Below are 13,490 nucleotides of genomic sequence, written 5' to 3'. Positions count from 1 at the left end.
GGAGCGCAGGGTCGGGGATACGGGAGGTGGGCGAGGGGGCGCGTGGCTGCGGGGTTGGGAACGCGGGACACAGAGCTAGGGAGATGGGACAGTGCCGGGAACATAAGACACAAGGCTGGGGACACAGGACAGAAGGCACAGGACACAGAGTTGGGAATACGGGACAATGCTGGAGACACAGAACACAGTCTAGGACATGGGGTTGGGGATACCGGATACAAGGCTGGGGACACAGAGGACAAGGAGATGGACCCAGTCTCAGGGACATGGGACACAGGCTGGGGGTATAGGACAGGGCTGGGCAGATGGGACAGAGTCCTGGGACGTGAGACATGAGACATAGGCTGGGGACACAGGACGCAAGGTTAAGGATACAGGACAAGGACACAGGCTGAGGACATGGGGCACAGTCCCAGGGACGTGAATGCATCAGGGCTGTGGGGCAGAGGAGGGGACAGTGCTGGGGACACCCGATGCAGGGCTGGGGGCAGTGGAGGGACCAGTGGGGGTTCATCACCTCAACCAGCCCCACCTGAGGGCTCAACCCCTCCCTGCCTGGCCCGGGGACTGCATTTAGGCTTCATGCTTAGGCTGGGATTTTGCTGAGTCTGCGCTGGGCCTGGCATCGTGCACACCTCATTCTAGTGCTCCGTGTCGGGTCGTTCCAGCCCTGCACAGCCCCACGGAGGGGGCTGCGGTCCCGCAGGGCTGCACTTGGCTCTGGAGCAGCGTGACGGAGACCCTCGGAGTGGAGACCAGCAGCTGTGTCCAGACCAGGTGCTGCCTCCGCACAATGCTCGGGGACCGGAGGTGACGCCGGGACATCCTGCCCATGGCACAGGGCTCGTTCCCAACGGGCACTTAAGGTCACGGCTCGCCTTTCTGCAGCTCACCGCCCGAAACAGACCTGGGGGCAGCTGCCCACGTGTCCTGCCGGCTGCCCAGGGGACACTGCCTGGCCACCCACAGGTTTGCAGCCTCCCCGCAGCAGCGATTTACAGGGCAGAACCTCTCGTGACGGGAGGAGGTGGAAATGAGCTGCGCCAGCTGGATTTGTGGGAGCGGGAAGTGTCTGGCTACAAGGGCAGCTGACTCCCAGAGGGAATCTAGAGCACAGGGACTGATCTAGTCACCCAAATCTGCTGAAGCCTCTGGCTTTCGGGATAGGTTTTCAGCAGAGGGAGAATGTGGAGATGCGTTTTATCTCCCGTTGTTTCCTCCCCCTCCACGGGCATGTCCACAAAAAGCTCTGGCTGGACAGCAGGCGAGACAATATTCACACTATTCACAACCCTTATTTGGACTCAGCTTTGGGGAAGAGCTGCAGTTCCCCATCAGCGCCGGAACCCAGTTTGGAATCACAAACCGGAAAAAGGGGAGGTTTGGAATCTTGGTAGCCATGAAACTGGACTTGGAGTGAAAATCCAGTTGGCTCCAGCGGGTATTGCGCCGCTTCCTTGCCTTGAAACCCCTGGTCCCAACCCAAAGCCCCATGTCCTGGGCTTCCTCTGTGGTGGTTGCTGATGCTCTCCCCCATCTCTCTTTCCTACAGGAATTTCTGCTGCAGCATCGATGTCCATCTGTGCTGGGACACGACGCTGGACTGTGTCATCCAGGGATAGAAGGGGAAGTTGTGAACAGCTAGGGACTCTGGGGGGATGGCTGGGAAGCATGGCGAGTCCCGAGGCTCCAGTGGAACGAGTGGAGAAGGTTCAGCTCTGCTCTGGGTCCTCTGGGAGGGAATCCGAGCAGGGAGCAGCCTTCGGGGGAAGGGGCAGAGGGTGGCACCGGGTCCGTGGAGCCTTTCCCGGCCCAGGGTCCGCGTGGATCCGGGATGCGGGCCGGGACCCCCGCGGAGCGCGGGGTCACATCGCCCTCTGCCGGCGCGACGGGGGAGGCGCGGGGAGGTGGCACCGGGGCTGACCCAGGCACCGCACCCCGCACAGTCAAAGGGCTGCGGTTCCCTCGGACGGCAGAACGGGGGATATTTTATTCCCAAAACAGCACGAACAATAGAGTTAATGCGTGAGAGACAAGAGACTCAAAGCAGGTCCGAGATTCCCGGTGAAGATAAATAAATGACACAAACAAGCAAGAAATGGTTTGATGGAATGAGGGACTTCCCGGAGTGTGTAGCGCTTCCCAGGACCAAACACCCGGCACTGGAAGCAGCAGGTGGATGCTCAACTCTTGACAGGCGTGGACGGGGCTTTCATGGTCTTCTTCAGGTGGTGGTAGTTGGGCAGGATCTTCATGAGGAAATCCAGCTGCAGTGTCTGGGGCTGGAAAGGGAGGCAGGCGAGGTGAGGGAACAGGCTCAGGGGGGCGGGAGGTGACAGCGTGTCCCCGTGTCACACACGCACCTGTGGCCGCTCGGTCTGCACGCGCCGCAGGCAGTCGGCCCCGTAGATGACGGTGTTCTCCGGGATCACCTCATAGGTGTTCACGTTGCAGCAGGCCCCGATGATGCAGCCGCTCGTCAGGATCACATTCCTGCCAACAAACGCTGCCAGGGAGAGGGAGAGAGGGGAATCCCTGTGAGAGTCATCCCCACGGCGTTTACAGGAGCAAAATCTCAACAGGGCCGAAGGCGATAAGCTGAGAATTACCTTTGGATTCAATGACGTTGTTGTCTCCCACCTTCATCGCCTGGGAATCTACAGGTCTGGGTTAAGTACAGCTGTAAAATGCTTTGCTTTTTTTCAACAGGTGAAAACCCCTGATGCCATTTTCAAACCACCACCCAGCCCACCCTGGGCTATTTGAACCCCGACAGAGCCCACAGATGCTTCCCCCTGGAGGGATCCAGAAGCACGGTGTGTCTGGTGGTTTGTCACTACACAGCAAGGATACAGCACCCGACCTCAAAAACATTGTTGGTGCCGATGACCATGGGCTTGGGCTCCACATTTTCGCTCTCCGGGGTTATATTTTCTGGATACCTGCAAGAAGGAAGAACAGATTTCCATGTCTGAGATCAAGATGCCAGTGTCCTGTGTGGCAGCTCTGAAGCCACAGATATCCCACCCAATTCAGCTGGACTGTGGGAATTTTGAGACTACTTAGGATTAAGATTCCTCTACTCTGTCAGCTTGAGAAAGATTTGGAGGGGGGACTTAGCAACCATCCAGTTGCTGATGAAGGGGGCCTACAGGGAAGCTGGAGAAGGACTCTTTCTCAGGAAACTGGAGTGACAGACCAAGGAGTAATGGGCACAGACTTAAAAAGGGGAAATTTAGGTTAGATATATGTAAGAAAATCTCGTCTGTGACAGGGAATATGTTGCCCAGGGCAAGAGTGGCTGCCTCAATCCTGGAAGTGTTCAAGGCCAGGTTGGATGGGGTTTGGAGCAAGCTCGTCTAGTAGAAGGTGTCCCTGCCTGTGGCAGGGGGGGTGGTATGAGATGATCTTTAAGGTCCCTTCAAACACTTAACATTTGATAATTCTGTGATTCTATAGCTTCTCCCCAAGCCATAGTACCACACATATACACAAAACCACGAAATCGGGTGATTTTTTTTTTAGTAAACTCTACCTCCCCGGGGTTTTAAGCCCCCCCCGGGTGTCGCACGGACCCGTTGATGATGAGTGCCTGCTCCTCGATCAGGTTCCCTTCTCCGATGATGATGGGCCCCGCCTCGGCGATGATGCGGGCCTTGGGATGGATCACAGTCCTGGGCCCTGCGGGGACAGCCCGGCGTCACCCCGCGCCCGCACCCGGCAGGGGGGGACAGGGCCGGGGTCGGGGACAGGGCCCTTACCGATGGTCACATCCCCGCGGATCTCGCTCTCCACGCACACCACGGCGCCCGGCGCGATCTTCACGCTGCGGGGAGCGACGGGGCGGTCACGGGGGATCCGCCCAGGGACCGGGCGGAGATGCGGGGAGGGGACGCCGCGTCCCGGGGTGGTTGTGGGAGGGATCGAAGGGAAACCGGGAGGGATCGAGGGGGGGAGCGGGACTCACCTCTTCTGCGCCTTCTCCGCCATGGCGGCGGCCAGCGACGCCTGCGCGGGGCGGAGCTCCGGGGCTGCGCGGGCGGTCCCGGCCCCGGCGGCGCCACCGCCCGGCCCCCGCCGCTCCTCCGGGAGCCCCGGCAGGTGCTGGGCTGGCACCGCCCGCCCCAGCTGAGGAAAGGGGCTCGGAAAGGGATGAGGCTGAGCCGAGCACCTGGAAACAGAGACCGAGGCCCGTGTTTGGGGACTCAGAGAGGGTCCTGCGTGTTCGTGCTTGAGAAACAGACACCAAGTCCCATGTTTGTGGGCACCAGGCTCATTTGGCCTGTTTTAAGGTCCTGAAATAAATAAATCAGGCTTTTTTTTTCCCTCAGAAATGGAGACAAAGTCCTGTGGGGGTGGTTTTTTTTTGGGGGGGGGGCTTCAAAGTGCTGCGTTGTTGGCCCTTGGAACCAGCCCCACCTGGGCAGTCTTAGGGCTGCGAAACAGCCTCCAGTCCTGTTTGCGGAGGGCGAAAGGAGGCTCATCCAGGCAGTTTAAGGCTTTGCTCACTGAGCCCAAACCCTGAGTTTTGGGGCTCGGGACAGAGCCCAGCCAGGTGAGGGGTACCGGCCCCGGGGGGCAGGGCCACGGAGCGCGGGGCGGGGCCGGCCCGGGTGAGCGGAGCGGGCTCAGGTGTGCGGGGCGGGGCGGGGCCGGCCCAGGTGTGCGGGGCTCCAGGGCGGCTGCGCAGGGCGGGACCGAGGGCATTTAAACCCCGGAAGGGGCCGCCGCCGCCATTTGCGCCTTCAGGACGCGGTGGGGGCAGCGGTGGCGGGTCTGGGCTCCTTTGGTGGGGCCCAGGTGAGGTTCCCCTCTATCCCTGTTTCCTCCCCCTCCTACCCCTTACCCCTCTCCCCCTCCTCCCAAGTTCCCCATTCCCTCTCTCTGCCCCGCTGTGCACCTCGACCCCCCACTCCTTCCTTCCTTCTTTCCTCCATTCCTTCCCCCTGTTTTCGCTGTTACCCCATCCGAGCCCCCCTCTACTCCCCCTCTACGTCTCATACCTACACCTTCCTCCCCCACACCCGGCCTCCCTTTATACCCCTTCACTCCCTTACAAACCCTGACCCCTGCCTCTATTCTTCTCATCCTCCCTGCCCATCTCGACGCCGGCTCCCCTTAACCTCCCTCATGCTCTCCTGTGCCCCCCTCTACCCTCGCTGTCCCCCTTATCCTCCCTCTCTCTCCCTTATCCCTTTCTCTCTTCCCCCGCAGCCGCGGGGTTCGGGGCGCCGGATAATAAAGCCCAGAGGGCCGGAGCCCGGCGCCCCTCGCTTGAGCCCCCACACGGGGCCGGGCCCGCTGTGCGGGTCCCCCCATGCGGTTCACACACACCGCCCGACACCGCCGGGGCTCCGGCTGTCCCCACATCACACTGGGGGCTCCCGGGGGGTCGGGGGGTTTAGGATGGGCCCCTCCTCAGGAGGGGGTCCGGGGGGGTTTAGGATGGGCCCCCTCCTGAGGACGGGGTCCGGGGGGTGGGTGGGGAGGGTTGGGGGGGAGGGAGGGAGGGGAGGGAGGGCCCCCTCCGGAGGGGGGGGTCCTGGGGAGGGGTGGGGGTGGGCCCCCTCCGGAGGAGGGGGTCCGGGGTGGGAGGGGTCGAGGGGGGGTCCACCCCCTCCTGGCCCCTCCCACCCCGGACCCGCTCCTCCGGACGGGGTCCATCCCGACCCCCTCCCTGGGACCCCCTCCTCCGGACAGGGGCCGGGGGGGGAGGGAGGGGTGGGTAGCAGAGGGGGTCACGTCACTCTGCACCATAAATATAAAATGTTCTCAGCAGTCTCCCCTTCTCCTGTCCCCCCCCCTCCCTCCTCCCCGGACCCCTGTCCGGAGGAGGGGGGTCCCAGGGAGGGGGGTCGGGATGGACCCCGTCCGGAGGAGAGGGTCCGGGGTGGGAGGGGCCAGGAGGGGGTGGACCCCCCTCGACCCCCCCCCCCCCGGACCCCCCCCTCCGGAGGGGGCCCACCCCCACCCCTCCCCAGGACCCCCCCCTCCGGAGGGGGCCCTCCCTCCCCTCCCTCCCTCCCCCCCAACCCTCCCCACCCCACCCCAGGGCCCCCTCCTGAGGAGGGGGCCCATCCTAAACCCCCCCGGACCCCCTCCTGAGGAGGGGCCCATCCTAAACCCCCCCGGACCCCCTCCTGAGGAGGGGGCCCATCCTAAACCCCCCGGCCCCCCCGGGAGCCCCCAGTGTGATGTGGGGACAGCCGGAGCCCCGGCGGTGTCGGGCGGTGTTTGTGAACCGCATGAGGGGACCCGCACAGCGGGCCCGGCCCCGTGTGGGGACTTCAAGCGAGGGGCGCCGGGCTCCGGCCCTCTGGGCTTTATTATCCGGCGCCCCGAACCCCGCGGCTGCGGGGGAAGAGAGAAAGGGATAAGGGAGAGAGAAGGAGAATAAAGGGGAACAGGGAGAGGACAAGGGAGAAATAAGGGGATAAAGGAGAGAGAGGCAAGATAAAGAAGACATAGGGACAATAAGGGGGGATGAGGGGAACAGGGACGGTAGAAGGGGGCAGGAGGGGAGGGTAAGGGGAGGCAGGGTCGGGATGGGTTGGGAGGGTGGAAGGACGAGGGGAAAAAGAGGGAGTAGGGGGAGTCTGGAGGGGTAGAGGGGGAACAGAGGGTGTGTCGGGTTGGATAACAGGGAAGAATGGGGCAGGAAGGAGAGGTGGGGATGGTTGGGGTGCGTAGCAGGGCAAGAAGGGGGCGCAGGGGGAGGCCAGGTGGGGGAAGAGGAAGGGGGCATTGGGGGGGAGCAGAGAGAAGGGGGGATTGAGGGGAGGAGGAAGGGCGGGAAAGAAAGAAGGGGCAGAGAGAAGCAGAGGTGGAAGGCCGAGACCTCCGCACCTCACGGCCGAGCGCTGGGGAGAAAATGGCGGCTGCGGCGGCTTCCGGGGTTTAAATGCCCTCGGCCCCGCCCCGCGCAGCCGCCCTGGGGCCCCGCACACCTGTGCCCGGAACAGCGAACACCTGCGCCGGCCCCGCCCCTCACACCTGTGCCAGTCCCGCCCCGCGCTCTGTGGCCCCGCCCCTCACACCCGCCCCGGCCCCGCCCCGTGTCCCCGCCCCGCCCCGTGTCCCCGCCCCGCTGTCCCGGGGCCGTGTCCGTCCCGGGGCCGGCGCTCGGGACCCTCGCTCGGCGCTGTGCGAGCCCGGCCCGGGGGCTGCTCCCGGCCGGGACCGCGCCGAGCCCGGGGCGCTGCCGCGACTGGGGCCGGGGGTGCGGGGCCGGGGGTGCGGGGCCGGGCGCTGCCGGGGTCCGCCGGGGGTCCCGGGCGGGCGAGGCGGGATCGGGACCGGGATTGGTATCGGGACCCGGATCCCGCGGGCGGGAGGAGCCGCTCTGGGGCGGGCGCTGGGGCCGAGTTCGGCCCTGCCGCTCCGGCTCCGGCCGGCGTGGAGCCGGGCTTTGGAGAGCGGCGGAGGTTCCCCGGTGCAGAGGCGGAACCGCGCCCAGGACGGGCAGGGCGGGGGGCTCCCACCGGCACCGAGAGCGGCCGTGAGCGCTGAGCCCCAGCGACCCCGGCCAAGACATGAAAGCAGGACAGGAAGAGTTCATCCAGAAGAGTTTTTCCAGGAGCAGAGCCCATTCCATTAGTTCCTAATTATTTATTTTCACCTTTCATACATAAAACATCGAGAACAGGGCATTGTTAATCTCCTGCATCGGCAGGATCTGGTTCCAAGCTGCAGCTCACTGTCAGTGCAGACCACTGGGAGAAAAAGTTGAGTTCTTCCATAAAAACCACCTCTGTCTTCATCCCTCTGAGAGGGAACATCTGCTCTCAAGGGAAGTGCACGGTGCATGGGGAAGCTGAGCAGATTTGGGGGCCAGGGGTCTCACTGCAGCAGTTGGATCTCCATCCCCTCCATATTTGCTTCCCTCTCCTCTATTCCCCAGGCAGGACCAGTGAAGATCACTTCAGCTGGACCTTCTCCTCTTCCCAGATTTGTCTTTGGACCCTACAGATGATAACATGTTGAATTTTCATTTTTCTAGGGACAAAGGGAAAGCTGCAGTGTAGGGAGACCCCACAGAGCTCTACAACACTCCCAGCAGAAATGTGGGCTCGGGTTGCAAGGCCAGAGACCCCAGCCTAGCAGTGGCAGGACTGAAACCTGATGTGGACAGCTGGAGCTTCTCGGGATAACAGCCAGCATTTCCCAGCAGCACCAGCAGGTTTGGTGTGCTGGCATCCAAAAAAAAGTGTGGCTCCTTCCTCAGGATCAGATATTGTCCCGAGTACACAGAGCTTTGCACTCACAGGGTGCACTGAATGTGTTTTCTCCTCTTGTCACTCACGTTGCTCCCAGCATCCTTCACAGATCCTGAGGTTTCATGGCCACCCATCCCTGTTTTCCCAAGTTAATGATTTAAACTGGTTGGATTTCGGCAGCGCCGGCACCCAGGCCCCAGGAGGCAGGCCAAGGATGCTTGCCCTCTGGGATTAATCATTCTCCCGGCTGCTGACACTGCCCCCATATAAACACCGGGATGGGATTCCCGGTGCTGCATCCCGGCAGGAGGAGGGGAGCCAGCTCCAACATGAGGGCAGCTCTGGCCCTGCTGCTCCTCTTGGCCACCGCGCAGGCGGCACACCGAGGTAAGGGCGTGATCCTGGGGCTTTGCTGGCCCCTGGGATGAGGGGCACGGGGCTGGGGCCTCAGTTCCAGTGGTTTCCGGTGGCCTCCCCTCTCCCCAGCCTGCAGCCAAACCGCTGGGCAGGACCAGAGAGGAAAGGGAGGGGTGGGAGGATGGTTCGGTATCCAGGATGCCCCTTGGGGGTGATGCTGGAGGAGGTGGGAGGGGGAGAGGACAGAGCTTCAGGGATCGGCTCCTCCTTCTGAAGGAAAATGGCATTTCCTGCCCCCCCGATAAACACCATTCCTCTGTAAGCTCCCCCCTTGATGGAAACGATGCTCTGCCGCCCTTTGCTGCCTTTCCAGCTCCACAGGGAATCACCCACCTGCCAAAAAACACCTAAAATTTACCTCTCTCCCACACCGCTTTCTGGAATTGAACAGAAATGCCACAAGCTGGGACCGACAGCCGACGTTCCTGCCAGGAAAGAGACCTGCCTCTCCCATGGCTTCCCCTTTTTGGCAACTCTCCCTTCCCACCAGAGTGATGTCACCCTCAGTGGCCTGGCCCAAACCCCTGGATTTTGTGGAGGTCACCCTGCCCCACACTGTAATCCCAGGAAACACCGATATCAGTGTTTACCCTGCTGGTGCCAAAGTCTGGCCCCACAGAGTCTGTAACACAAATCGATCGCATTTTTCTAGGGATCAGAGCATTGCTGAGAATGTCTTCATGCTGGCTGCTCCGTGGACCCAGCCCCAGAGCTCCCAGCCCTGCCAGAAAAACCAAGCCCACATATTCCATACTCAAAAACTACCATGTGATTTACCTGTAGCTCTCCCAGCTCCAGAGCGGGTTTTCTCCCTGCCCCTTTCCCTGGCTGCAGAGCTGGAACAGCAGCCTGGATACCAGGGATGCTTCTCGCATACCAGCTGTGCCAACGTCTCCCCAGGGACCACCAAATCCTACTTGGAAAAAGAAGTAATGGATTGAAAAGAAGAGCAAACCTCCAGTGAATAAAGCATTGTGTTCCGTGGTGGCAGAGTATTCCTTGTTCCCTACTCACAATTCCTCCTTCTCCTGCACTTTCAGGGAGAGCTTATGTCCGGGAGAAAGTCTGCCAGGAGTACAGGATGCTGGGGAAGGAGAACTTCCGAACCCTGTAGGTACCTCCTGCTGCTGGTGCCCTCCCAGGATGCTTGGCACCTGAGCCAAGAACAAAAAACAGTAAATAGAGATCTTGGAAAAGGGAAGATGGATTCAAGTCACCCAAAAGGGGAGATGCAATTCAACCCCTCGTCTCTGATTGCTCTTCGCAGGAGAAAAGTTTAATTCTTTGTTGAATTCCTCAAAACAGATTAAGTTTTAATAATTAGGAATTCTAGCAGAGCTGACACATAATCCCCTGTAAGTGGCAGCCCCCAGTCTGGAAGCTGTTCCAATTCTTTCCTGGCTGTTTTCCAAGGAATATGCTGTTATTTCTTGCAGCACCACAGCCAGCAGTGTTAAACCCCATTTGGGCAGAGCAGTGCTGTAACATGATTTTTGATTGAAGAGAAAGGCTCACCTGGCTCTCCCTGTCCTCGCTCCCAGGACCATCATCGCCAACAGCCGGAAATATTCCAATGGCACCTTCGAGGAGATCGGCCACCTCGTCCGGGAAATCGTCTCCCTGGCCGAGACCTGCTGTGCCGACGGGGCTGACCCCTCCTGCTACGATGCCGGGGTGAGGCTGACCAAAAACGGGTAATGGACCCCAAACCGGAGCTGGGATGGGACGGGGTGGCCATAATGTCCTCTCCCTCCCGCAGTCCACGGCCCTATCGGTCAAATCCTGCAGTGCGGACTCGCCCTTCCCGGCGCATCCCGGCACGGCCGCGTGCTGTGCCCATGAGGGGCTGGAGCGGAAGCTGTGCCTGGCTGCCCTGCGGCACCCGCCTCAGCCGCTGCCCCAGTACCTCCAGCCCTCCGACAAGGAGCTCTGCCAGGCCTTCCGGCAGGATCCCAGGGAATTTGCGGATAGGTGAGCCAGGGTGGGGATAGCATCCCACTGAGCCCAGGTGGGCGCTGGCACCGGCCAGTGCCATGAGCTGACAGCTTGAGGTGGCGCCTGGAGAGGGCTCCCATCCCTGGACAACCCTAACACACCTCCAAACGCCACTTCTGCTCCCAATCCCCTGATCCCAAGGCGGTTGGTCTCCTTATCCCACCTCTGCCGCAGGTTTCTGTACGAGTACTCCAGCAGCTACAGCCAGGCTCCCCTGCCTGTGCTCCTGGGCTCCACCAGGACCTTCCTCTCCATGGTCTCCACCTGCTGCATCTCCCCTGCACCCACTGCCTGCTTCCTGAAGGAGGTGAGACCCTTTGGAGTGTGAGGCTTGCCCCCATCCTCACTACCCAGGGAGCCGGGCAAGCACTGTGCTAATGGCCCTGGGAAGAGGAAGACATTTCCATTCTTTTTGTGGCAGAAACTGGAGAGGAAAACCCTCTCCCTACTCACCCTGACGTCAAACCGGATTTGCTCCCGCTTCTCGGTGTATGGGAAGGACAAAGTCAGCTTCAGGTACAGGGGGCAATGGCCTTTCCGTCCTGGAACAGGGGCTGGGCTGGGAGGGGGTTCCTCTCTCCTGCTGCAGATCCTGTTGGCAGGCAGCATTCAGAAATATAAGCTTTAGTTCTGGTGTCAATCCCTGGAGATGCTCCGTGCACAGCACAGGCGCAGAGCAAGCCCTGTGCTCCCCATCCCTTCCTCCCTCACTCCTGCTCAGAGCTGTTTCCTGGGAAGGGGGACCCAAGTCCCCTGAGCCCCCACACACCCTGTGCTCCCCAGCTACCTGGCCTCACTGGCTCAGAAGATTCCCACTGCTTCCTTCGAGGACCTTCTCCCCCTGGCAGAAGACGCTGCTGAGGTGTCTTCCCAGTGCTGTGACTCGGTGGCCGAGGACTGCATGCAGAAGAAGGTAGGGGAGCCTGGAGCCCAGCCCAAACCAGCTCCTGAGTCCCAGCAGGAGCTCAGGGAGGTGAGGGGACCTGCACATCCCCTGCTTCCTCTCTGTAGCTGTTGGAGCACACGGCCAAAGTCTGCGCCGCGCTATCGGCCCGGGACGGGCGCTTTGCCGACTGCTGCAAGGGGAAAAACCTGATGGAAAACCATTTCTGCATCCTGGCCTTGCCCCCAGCGCCGGCTCCCAAGCTGCCAGAGGCATCAGAGCCGACCAACAAGGAGCTGTGTGGCAAGGAGGGGGCTCTCCATGCCACCAGGTGAGTGGTACCCGTGGCAGCCAGGGTGCAGTCATGGAATAGAACCATTTAGGTTGGAAAAGACTCCTAAGATCATCAAGTCCAAGCAGTTCCTGACCCTGTTACGTGCTTTGGTTATTATGGGGATAAGCAGGGGAGCATCCTCAATTCCCTCAGGTGAATTTGTACCACCAGGCAGCCCCAGGGACTGCACAAAGATGCCAAAAGCAGCCCCCATCCCGTTCTGAGCAGCACCCATAATAAAACCTCACGTGACCCCTCGTTTTCCCGCTCCAGGTCCCTGTTTGAGCTGGCACGGAGGCATCCCAGCCTCCCTGACGCTGTTCTTGCCAAGCTCTACGACTCCTTTGGGAAAGTCCACGGGGAATGCTGCTCCACCAAGGACCCCTCTGCTTGTTTGGACAGCAAGGTGAGTGGTGGAGGGGGCTCTGGGGGCTCATCCTGTTGCCCCTCATCCCCGTGTTTCCCAAATCCCTGCAGAGGCTTTTCCCAGCCTGGTGACACCCACACTGTTCCCCCAGCGCAAGCGGATGGAAGCAGAGCTGCCGCCCTTGGTGGAAAAGGCCAGCCAGCTCTGCGGGCAGTACAACAAGCTGCCTTTCCTTGAGTTCAAGAAGAGGTAAGCCTTTGCCTTCCCCCCTCAAAAAAACCCCACCTGGATCAGTGGATGCAATCAAAATCCGTCCAAAATGTTGAGGATGCAAAACGGAGCCACCCACGCGTGCGTCCCCCCTCCCCAAAAGCCGCGTGGGTCTGGAACGGCACGGTTCCCGCTGTAACCCCGCTCCCCACGCCGCAGGCTGCGGGAGAGCCTGACGCAGACGGAGCCCGAGGCCAGCCCGCCGCAGCTGGAGCGGCTCTTGGAGCAGCGAGTGTCCTTCGCCTCCACCTGCTGCCTCCCGGACTCTCCCCCGCTCCTCTGCGCTTCCAAGGTACGGCCCCCCCCGCTCCCTGCGCTGCTGCGGGGCCAGACCCCACACCGGGGCTGCCCCTCGGCTCTTCCCTCCTTTTCCAGGTGAGCTCGGGGCTGGGAGAAGTGTGCAAGCAGGAGTCCTGCCTGCTGGGATAGGGGGCTGGTGCCGGCAGCAGGGATCGCTTCTCCAGGCGTGCACGGATGGAGGGGACCACGAGGCTGAGCTCTGCGCACACACAGGAGCGGGGGACATCGGAAGGGAGCACGAGGGAGCGGGGCTGGAGGCCGTCCGGCAGATGGAAGGTGTCACCGAGCCCACAGCTCCCTGCCGCCCTTGTACTCCTGCAGCCAAAATAAAGACAAGAACAGTCCCCTCACACTGCTGCTGGAACGGCTTTCTGCACCCTCGGGGCGGTGGGGAGGGTGGGAAAGGGGCACAGCTGCGCCTCCACAGGCAGGAAGAGGTCCCAGCCCTGATCCTGGGAGATAAAGCTCGAAAAAACTGAGCAAAACCAGTGAAAAGCCTCCTCAAATACCCTCAAAGACAGCGGTCTGTGGGGACTGGGGTATTCAGGTACCTGGAGGCAACAGCCCCTCACCTGAGAGGGGGCCCTGGGCACCCCCAGCCCCCCCTGCAGTCTCCCCACCTGCCCAGGCGAGCCCTCCCCAGCACGGGCAGGATTTTGGGGGTGCTACGGACGAAGCAGCCCCGGGTTGGGAGGCAGGAGGATGGCA

General features: G+C 61.6%; 2 protein-coding genes and 2 long non-coding RNA genes across 4 annotated transcripts; 2 read left to right on the top strand and 2 right to left on the bottom strand.

Moving 5' to 3' along the window:
• The first annotated feature begins 41 nt into the window (after positions 1 to 41).
• On the top strand, positions 42 to 2,088 carry LOC116444548. Its single transcript, XR_004240382.1, has 2 exons — positions 42 to 1,441; positions 1,553 to 2,088. It is a non-coding gene; the product is annotated as an uncharacterized LOC116444548 (long non-coding RNA).
• On the bottom strand, positions 1,968 to 4,051 carry DCTN6 (dynactin subunit 6). The gene is made up of 7 exons (XM_032110052.1): positions 3,968 to 4,051; positions 3,762 to 3,826; positions 3,576 to 3,681; positions 2,854 to 2,942; positions 2,610 to 2,657; positions 2,364 to 2,506; positions 1,968 to 2,282 (listed from the first exon to the last, which is right to left on the bottom strand). Exons 1-7 carry the CDS (start codon positions 3,988 to 3,990, stop codon positions 2,184 to 2,186), a joined length of 573 nt encoding a protein of 190 aa, XP_031965943.1. The 5' UTR covers positions 3,991 to 4,051; the 3' UTR covers positions 1,968 to 2,183.
• Positions 4,052 to 7,592: 3,541 nt separating this feature from the next.
• On the bottom strand, positions 7,593 to 10,239 carry LOC116444426. Its single transcript, XR_004240305.1, has 3 exons — positions 10,149 to 10,239; positions 9,648 to 9,787; positions 7,593 to 9,546 (listed from the first exon to the last, which is right to left on the bottom strand). It is a non-coding gene; the product is annotated as an uncharacterized LOC116444426 (long non-coding RNA).
• GC (GC vitamin D binding protein) lies at positions 8,480 to 13,132 on the top strand. Its single transcript, XM_032109809.1, has 12 exons — positions 8,480 to 8,603; positions 9,674 to 9,743; positions 10,175 to 10,307; positions 10,393 to 10,604; positions 10,803 to 10,935; positions 11,050 to 11,144; positions 11,412 to 11,541; positions 11,640 to 11,842; positions 12,119 to 12,251; positions 12,364 to 12,461; positions 12,642 to 12,774; positions 12,858 to 13,132. The coding sequence occupies exons 1-12, from the start codon at positions 8,495 to 8,497 to the stop codon at positions 12,909 to 12,911; spliced, it is 1,503 nt and encodes a 500-aa protein (XP_031965700.1). The 5' UTR covers positions 8,480 to 8,494; the 3' UTR covers positions 12,912 to 13,132.
• The last annotated feature ends 358 nt before the right edge of the window (positions 13,133 to 13,490 follow it).

Source organism: Corvus moneduloides, chromosome 5, assembly GCF_009650955.1.
Source record: "Corvus moneduloides isolate bCorMon1 chromosome 5, bCorMon1.pri, whole genome shotgun sequence".
NCBI lineage: Eukaryota > Metazoa > Chordata > Aves > Passeriformes > Corvidae > Corvus > Corvus moneduloides.
Note: the sequence above shows the minus strand (reverse complement) of the source record. Positions and strands in the feature narration are given on the sequence as shown.